Source organism: Oncorhynchus keta, chromosome 29 (genome assembly GCF_023373465.1).
Source record: "Oncorhynchus keta strain PuntledgeMale-10-30-2019 chromosome 29, Oket_V2, whole genome shotgun sequence".
Classification (NCBI taxonomy): Eukaryota; Metazoa; Chordata; class Actinopteri; order Salmoniformes; family Salmonidae; genus Oncorhynchus; species Oncorhynchus keta.
Window position 1 is genome coordinate 5,020,887 of NC_068449.1, and position 9,233 is coordinate 5,030,119.

Genomic DNA, 9,233 nt, shown 5'->3' on the forward strand with positions numbered 1-9,233 from the left:
CCAGGTGACTACCTCATGAAGCTGGTTGAGAGAATGCCAAGAGTGTGCAAAGCTGTCATCAGGGCAAAGGGTGGCTACTTTGAAGAATCTCAAATATAAAATATATTTTGATTTGTTTAACACTTTTTGGTTACTACATGATTCCATGTGTGTTAGTTCATAGTTTTCATGTCTTCACTATTATTCTACAATGTAGAAAATAGTACAAATAAAGAAAAACCCTTGATTCAGTAGGTGTGTCCAAACATTTGGTGCTGTACGTTAGGCTGACCTGCTTAAGTTTCAAATGTCTTTTTGAAGGTATGTTTTCACAATAGAATTTCCTTTCTGTAGTTTTTCAACAGTATTTGGATGATTCTTTTTCATTAACCTCTTGCTCAGCCTTAAAGTCAATGTCCAGTGTTTTTCTTTATGAAATATGACATGTAATAATTACAATAAGTTAAATAGTTTTGTAATTAAGTATTTTAAAAAGCAGCTTTTCTGTGTTTGAATGGTGTGGGCGTGTGGGCGTATATCAGCCATTAAATGTATTCAACTAAATAGCTGATTGGCCAGCTCAGCCAATGATCCAACGTTATGTCAAATGATATGAGGACATACTGTAGCTAGCATTTTTTTAAAGTCTGAGATACAAATTTGAAGTGTGTTTTAAAGTGTTTTGTCTTCAATTTATGCTTTGGCAATAAATACGAGTATAGGATGTCAACAACATGAATTGGGTAGGAGTCAACAGAATATGAACTTTTAAAGGTGAGATCTTCACTCGACAATTACTTTAAGTGCTTCTTTTGCATGCTGAGAAAATGGACACCATCTCTCCTTATAAACAATCCTGTTATTGTGTGGTATGGTTGTAGTGTTGTGGTATTATTATTACAGTCGATGGGGAGATGATACACCTGTTAAAACAACCATCGCTTGTGGATACCAGTCTTTTTGTTGACTGTAGAAGGCTCTGGTAGATACCATTGCATGTCCCATGTTAAACCTATAGATGGAGATAGAGGCTAATTTTATGGAAGCTGCCTTCTCTAGAGGACAATACACCAACTGCTCTTGCACTGCCCTCCACTCCTACTCTCTTTATTATCAAGGACCAAGGTCATAAAATGTTTTCAACAGACCAGATGATGATGTTAGCAAATAGGAAAACAACAAACCTGCTGCCTGCCACTTGTTTTGGTAAACAGCTGAGGGATAGTGCAAGAAAAATGTAACCACTCAAATGTATAAACATAGTTTTGAAAGCAAAGGCTGGCCATCCATGAGATCAAACATAGTTTTAACCATGTTTTGAAGCTATACAGTGTTTGTTTACACCCCTAGCGTTGTCATGGGTTTTGTTGCCGAGCATCTCGCAGCATGATAAAAACGCGTTGTGCAGCAGCACATATTGTGCTCTTCTGTCAGACATGCGATGATGTCCCTGGGGAGAAACAGTGTTCATTGTTTGCAGTAATTTCTTTGCTATTATAATATCACAAATGGATGTGGCTGTTTCACCATTAAGAACTCCAGCTTTAATTAACCTCTACAGGATCGGTGCCCCCCCCATCGGGACGGTTGAGCTAATGTAGGCTAATGTGATTAGCATGAGGTTGTAAGAAACAAAAATTAAATCCCTGGACAGAAAGCTTAAATTCTTGTTAATCTAACTGCACTGTCCAATTTACATTAGCTATTACAGTGAAAGGTTACCATGCTATTTTTTTGAGTCGAGTGCACAATTATGAACTTGAAAATGTATGAATAAACCAATTAGGCACATTCGGGCAGTCTTGATACAACATTTGAACAGATATGCAATGGTTCATTGGATCAGTCAAACTTTGCACATATACAGCTGCCATCTAGTGGCCAAAGCCTAAATTGAGCCAGGGCTGGAATAATACATTATGGCCTTTCTCTTGCATTTCAAAGATGGTACAAAAAAATAATACAAAATGTTTTTCCTTTTATTATCTCTATCAGATCTGATGTGTTATTTTCTCCTACATTTTCTCCTTTTGTGGGGAAAAAAGGTATTCTGATTGGCTGGGCCTGACTTCCCTGTGGGTGAGCCTATGTCCTCCAAGGCCCACCCATGTATGAGCCCCTGAAAATTCACATTTTCACAAACTTCAATGTGTTTCCTTTCAAATTGTATCAAGAATATACATATCCTTTTTTTTAATAGATATATATTTTTTGATTGTTTTTATTTCACCATTATTTAACCAGGAAGGCTCGTTGAGAACAAGTTCTCATTTACAACTGTGACCTGGCTAAGTTAAAGCCAAGCAGTGTGACACAAACAACAACACAGAGTTACACATGGAATTAACAAGCGTACAGTCAATAACACAGTAGAAAAAAGAAAGTCTATATACAGTGTGTGCAAATGGCGTGAGGAGGTAAGGCAATAAATAGGCCATAGTAGCAAAATAATTACAATTTAGCAGATTAACACTGGAGTGATAAATGAGCAGATGATGATGTGCAAGTAGAGATACTGGGGTGCAAAAGAGCTTCAGGCTTCAGGTCCTGAGCTACAGGCAGTTAGATTTGGGTATGTTGTTTTAGGCACATTGTTTTTTAAATGGATGGATCCATAAGATGTTTTAAGGCCCATGAGATAGTTTCTACCCACAGGCAGTGTGGCTACTAGCTGACTGAATGTCTGATGATGCATAGGCCTGTTTTACTTTGCTACTTTATTTATCAGCTTGTCCAATCTGTTCTTTACACATGACAAATGACCTGGAAACTTGATTCAACCAAAGATAACATTTCTATTGGTTTACTTTTCCCAGTTGACCGTTATCCCCAGTCTTGCCACTGTTAGTGTTGGCTTTGCTGTCAGTAGATTGAGGAACGCCCCCAGATGAGTCTATAATAGGCGAACAGAATATATTTATATCTTAATGTTATGATAGAAACATAGGCAGGCTCATGTCATGAGAAATATGTGGAAAATAGGAGGGACTAGTAAGGGAATAGCATTCAATATTATACAGCATAATATTGTCCTACACTGTGGTATTGGTCATGTTTTTGGGGTGAATAAGTAGTCGAACATATAAGTAGACTAAACATTAATGTGTCAATGTCAACTAATAATAAGCCCTCGTGCAAAACGCTTTGTTTATCTTGTTTTTGGAGTTGTAAATTCAGCATTTCTTGCACGTTACGAGTTTCAAATTGAATTTAAACTGAATATCCTTGATATGTGAGATCTCACTTCGATTTCTACTCAGTTTATTTGCCGCGTGCGTCGGCTCATGGGACGAAGCGCGCACGCCACTAGAAAATGGACCAGTGAGTGACGCATTGATCCTGCCCTTGGCCACTGAATCACTTAGCTCCTCTTCTAAACGCCCGGAGCATCCCGGCTGAAACAGTGTGATGAGACATGAAAGGAACAGGAGCGCGAGTTGAAGTGCCTTTCAGCAAAATAAGTTTGCCAAAATGTATATATTGCCTCTGGAATAATGTCATTTAATATAAAGACAGGTAGGCTATGTGACTCTTGAGTTTTTGTTGTTTGTGGGGAGTCTATCATTAACTTTCTTAGATAGTGAACTGTGCTGTTGGTTTTATTATAGTTTGTATTGTGTCGTATTAACTTCAGATGCAATTCTTCTGAATATTTAGAATTATTCATTATTAAATTGATTTAGGTACGTTCTTGGTCTGAACTGCTTGTTATACTTCTCTCTGCAAGGTAAGGGTATATGGGTCTGTTATATATTTTTTTTAAGATAAAATTAATAAATGAAGAAACTGAAAGAATGTATCTTTTATACTTTTTACATCTGATTTTTTTTTAAATGTTGGATAACGTGCGTTTATGAAGCACATTGATTGTAGCATGAATATGGGATATTTGTTTAAAATTATTTTGTTGTTGCATGATATCTCAATTTGGGTTTAAATTAACCCAACACTGTGGAACGTATATCAAGGTATCATGATCATATAAAGCACTGTAATGTAAGCACAATGATAAGGCACAGTACTATACTGAACAAAAGTATAAACGCAACATACAACAATTTCAATGGTTTTACTGAGTTACAGTTCATATAAGGAAATAAGTAAATTTAATTAAATTCATTAAGCCCTAATATATGGATTTCATGACTGGGCAGGGGCGCATACATGGGTGGGCCTTGGAGGACATAGGCTCACCCACAGGGGAGTCAGGCCCAGCCAATCAGAATACATTTTCCCCCACAGAGAGAAATACTCCTCGGTTTTATCAGCTTTCTGGTCTCAGATGATCCCGCAGGTGAAGAAGCTGGATATGGGGGTCCTGGCATGGCGTGGTTACACGTGGTCTGCGATTGTGAGGCCAGTTGGACGTACTGCCAAATATTTGGAGGTGGCTTATGGTAGAGAAATTAACATTAAATTCTCTGGCAACAGCTCTGGTGGACATGTTTTTCGTCAGCATGCCAATTGCATGATCCCTCAAATCTTGAGATATCTGTGGCATTGTGTTGTGTGACAAAACAGCACATTTTAGAGTGGCCTTTTATTGTCCCCAGCACAAGGTGCACCTGTGTAATGATCATGCTGTTTAATCAGTTTCTTGATATGCCACACCTGTCAGGTGGATGAGATCTCTTGGCATAGGAGAAAGGCTCACTAACAGGGATGTAAACACATTTGTACACAACATTTGAGAGAAAAATTCTGAGATCATTAATTTCAGCTCATGAATCATGGGACCAACACCTTACATCATGTGTTTATATTATATTACTGTATAATGTTTTATAAGACACAATTATTTATGATACAGTACATCAATGGTGTACTATTTGTTTGGTGAGTTTCAGAACCAAACTCTATTGTGCAACAATAATTAATTCACACAATGTATGAAATGAGGGGACCTTCTTCTAAAAGTGTGCAAATAATGTTTTCTTCTTGATCTCACGGTTTGAAACAGAGATAGTATAGTAATGCTGTTATTCGTGTCGGTTCCTGACGTCTACATCCTGTTTCCTTGTGTAGGTGATGGATCCTCAGCTGGGAAGTGACCTGAGCCAGCATTGAGCAGTGACCTCCTCTCCCTTCTTGTAAAGGCACCACCCATGCCACAGTTCCACCATGCAGTACGGCCAGATCCTTCACAGGTGTGGCCCGGACGATAGCTTCCTCAACCTGAACGTGGGTGGTTTTAAGCAGCGCGTGGAGCGCAGCATCCTGCAGCGCTTCCCCAGGACCCGCCTGGGACGCCTGCTGTACTGCGTCTCCGAGGAGGCCATCCTGGAGCTCTGCGACGACTTCAGCCCCACCGACAGGGAATACTACTTTGACCGCAACCCGTGCTTCTTCCGCAATGTCCTCAACTTCTACCACACGGGCAAGATCCACCTGATGGAGGAGCTGTGCGTCTTCTCCTTCAGCCAGGAGATTGAGTACTGGGGCATCAAGGAGCTCCACCTGGACTCCTGCTGCAGCAACAAGTTTCAGGAGCAGAGACAGTTTGCAGAGGACAAGGACTGGGACCGGAGGAGCGGTGAGCAGCAGCAGCAGTTTGGGAGCATTGATTCGTCCATGGAGGAGCTCTCAACTATGGACAAGGACCTGGAGAAGTTCGAGGGTACCTGGTGCTCGGAGGTCCGCAAGAACATCTGGCTGCATCTGGAGAACCCGGGCTACTCATGTTTGGCCAAGGGGATCGCCGTGGCCTCGCTGGCTGTGGTGCTAACCTCCATCGTGGCCATGTGCGTCCACAGCATGCCCGAGTTCCACCAGGTAGACCTCAACGAGAAGGAGATTGAAGACCCGGTGCTGGCCATTTTCGAGGCTGTGTGCGTCATCTGCTTCTCTGTGGAGTTCCTGGTGCGGCTGGCAGTGGCTCCGTGCGCCCGTAATTTCATGAGCAACGCTCTCAACATCATTGACTTTGTTTCCATCGTTCCCTTCTACGCCACACTGGCCTTTGAGACAGTGGATGAGGAGAACGAGGAACTGGAGAACGTGGGCAAGGTGGTTCAGATCCTGCGACTGATGCGAATCTTCCGCATCCTCAAGCTGGCGCGTCACTCGGTGGGACTACGCTCACTGGGTGCCACGCTAAGGCACAGCTACCACGAGGTGGGCCTCCTGATTCTCTTTCTCTCTGTGGGTATCTCAATTTTCTCTGCGCTCATCTACTTTGTGGAGAAGGAGTCAGAAGAGTCGGACATAACGACCATCCCCGTAGGCTGGTGGTGGGCCACTATTAGCATGACAACAGTGGGCTACGGCGACACCTGCCCGGTGACAGTTGTAGGGAAGCTGGTGGCCACCATATGCATCGTCTGTGGGATACTAGTGGTGGCCCTGCCCATCACCATTATCTTCAACAAATTCTCCATGTACTACCAGAGGCAAAAGGCTATGGATGCCAATCAGAGCAATAATGAAACCGACCAATGCAATAATAACGATATTAAAATCCCCAACCCCAGTCTAACATACTTTAATGTCGGCAACCAGTACACCTTAAAGATGAACTCATTCATCACCAATATCTCTGTCAGGAGCAGCGTCGGCAGTGATGAGGACACGGACGCATCGAGCATCCAGGGTGGCGAGACGACTTGTATCCTGAGGGGCACTTGAGAGCTTAATTTACTAGACTTCAACCTTTTTTTACTCATTGAGGAGCATTACTGTAGGTCATCCACAAATTATCTTGTTATTTTTTTTGTTCCTTCCATGAGAAGTTCCATCTCTGCATTATACAGATCTTCTCCGGGTGTTCCTTAGTCTCCCACGATTTCCTTTGTCTTGTGGGTTCCATGTCGGGGACTGGAACAGTGGATGCTGTCTTTCTTACAGTGTGGCCACAGTTGAGAGCAGGGAGGGGAAATAGGGCCACCCTGTTTTCACCCGAGGCTTCTTAAAATACGCTGGACATGGCAATAAGCACTTTATGGTTCTCAGGGTGAAAGTGAGCTGTATCTCTCCACGCTCTCCTCCTTAGAGACTATGATCCATTAGGCCTAAGAATTGGCCTGTTTTTCATCCATGACTTGAGAACCTATTTTGAAGTTGAGCAGTTTCTGTTAACATGTTTTTTTTTTTAAATCAATGTTTTTTTTTTCCCGTCCAATCATATGGAACGAAACAGACATTGTTTGAAACAACCCACTGGGCACACCATGTCATTTCAACGTGGATAATTAGGTCATATTTGGTTGAGACGTTGATCAATGAGATTACAAGCTATATTCACCCACTCAAAAAGACAGACAAAAAATGTGTTGCATTTCCAATGTGTGTTAGCACTATGCTTTTAACCATCTACATTCACAACCAATGTATGGTTTTTCATTTATTTTTCACCCAAATGTTTATCTCTGCGCTTTCAACCATTTAAAAGCACAGCAAAGTTAAAATGGGAATACAATGTCAGATATTTTGTTTATTTCTACATCAGATTAATGTGTTATCACTGTGCTTCGTCTAATAGCAGAACCAAACAACCTGGATTGCATGGTGATCAATGGCGTTTGAGATTCTGACAGATTATTACAGCAATGTGAAGATCTCCACTGACCTGCGGTGACCCTTGCATGCTGTCTTGAACATGCACGCTTTATATGATCACATAAGAAGACAATTATATTTACAGTAACCTCAAAATGTGGCCATGGATGTGTTACTCATTTTAAGGATGAATGTTACATTAGTTTGTAAAACAGCCTTAATTTGAGGCTATTTGCTGTTTTACAAAATGTAATATTAAATTGTGTTTGGTTGACAACGCAAACAAATATCAACATTTGAAGGACATGTATCTCAAATCCAATGTTATTTGTCACATGCGCCAAATACAACAGGTGAAATGCCTTTCACCTTACAGTGAAATACTTACAAGTCCTTAACACTTATTTTTCTTAAAATTGCATTGTTGGTTAAGTAAAAAAATAGATAAGTAAAAAAATAATCCACTGCTGATGGCTCTATCTGAGCTACTGGTTTAGTCTGGTTTTAATTCCAGGTTGTTAGTCTGGCTTTAATTCCAGGTTGTTAGTCTGGCTTTAATTCCAGTTTGTTAGTCTGGCTTTAATTCCAGTTTGTTAGTCTGGCTTTAATTCCAGTTTGTTAGTCTGGTTTTAATTCCAGTTTGTTAGTCTGGCTTTAATTCCAGTTTGTTAGTCTGGCTTTAATTCCAGTTTGTTAGTCTGGCTTTAATTCCAGTTTGTTAGTCTGGCTTTAATTCCAGTTTGTTAGTCTGGCTTTAATTCCAGTTTGTTAGTCTGGTTTTAATTCCAGTTTGTTAGTCTGGCTTTAATTCCAGTTTGTTAGTCTGGCTTTAATTCCAGTTTGTTAGTCTGGCTTTAATTCCAGTTTGTTAGTCTGACTTTAATTCCAGTTTGTTAGTCTGGCTTTAATTCCAGTTTGTTAGTCTGGTTTTAATTCCAGTTTGTTAGTCTGGCTTTAATTCCAGTTTGTTAGTCTGGCTTTAATTCCAGTTTGTTAGTCTGACTTTAATTCCAGTTTGTTAGTCTGTCTTTAATTCCAGTTTGTTAGTCTGGTTTTAATTCCAGTTTGTTAGTCTGGCTTTAATTCCAGTTTGTTAGTCTGGCTTTAATTCCAGTTTGTTAGTCTGGCTTTAATTCCAGTTTGTTAGTCTGGCTTTAATTCCAGTTTGTTAGTCTGGCTTTAATTCCAGTTTGTTAGTCTGGCTTTAATTCCAGTTTGTTAGTCTGGCTTTAATTCCAGTTTGTTAGTCTGGCTTTAATTCCAGTTTGTTAGTCTGTCTTTAATTCCAGTTTGTTAGTCTGGCTTTAATTCCAGTTTGTTAGTCTGGTTTTAATTCCAGTTTGTTAGTCTGGCTTTAATTCCAGTTTGTTAGTCTGGCTTTAATTCCAGTTTGTCTACAAATGAATAATGGATATGTTGGATTCTTGTCTCCATCTCAACCAAAAATCCAAGTTAAAGAATAGGACTAAATCAAATCAAACTTTAAATGCAACTTTGATTTGATTTAATCCTAATCTTTAATTTAGAGTTTTGGTTGAGATGGAGAAGTGAATGCGACATATCAATTATTAAATTGTACAAAAACTAGAATTATTAAAGCCAGACTAAGTCCGTGGTACAGATGGAACCATCCAAGCAGAAGATAAATATCCTTGACAACCAAACACAATTCAATATCACTAAATATCATTACACTTGAAATCAACCAGAGCTTGAAACTCTAAGCCTATTGTATTGTCTATTTTTTAGTTACATTTTCT

General features: G+C 40.1%; 1 protein-coding gene across 1 annotated transcript; it reads left to right on the plus strand.

The window, feature by feature from the left end:
* The first annotated feature begins 3,359 nt into the window (after positions 1-3,359).
* On the plus strand, positions 3,360-8,916 carry LOC118362012 (potassium voltage-gated channel subfamily S member 3-like). The gene is made up of 2 exons (XM_035742225.2): positions 3,360-3,495; positions 5,005-8,916. The coding sequence occupies exon 2, from the start codon at positions 5,101-5,103 to the stop codon at positions 6,601-6,603; it is 1,503 nt and encodes a 500-aa protein (XP_035598118.1). The 5' UTR covers positions 3,360-3,495; positions 5,005-5,100; the 3' UTR covers positions 6,604-8,916.
* Positions 8,917-9,233: the final 317 nt, after the last annotated feature.

Coding starts and splice junctions, on each gene's coding strand:
- LOC118362012 (XM_035742225.2), top strand. CDS start 5,101: ATGCAGTACGGCCAGATCCTTCACAGGTGTGGCCCGGACGATAGCTTC.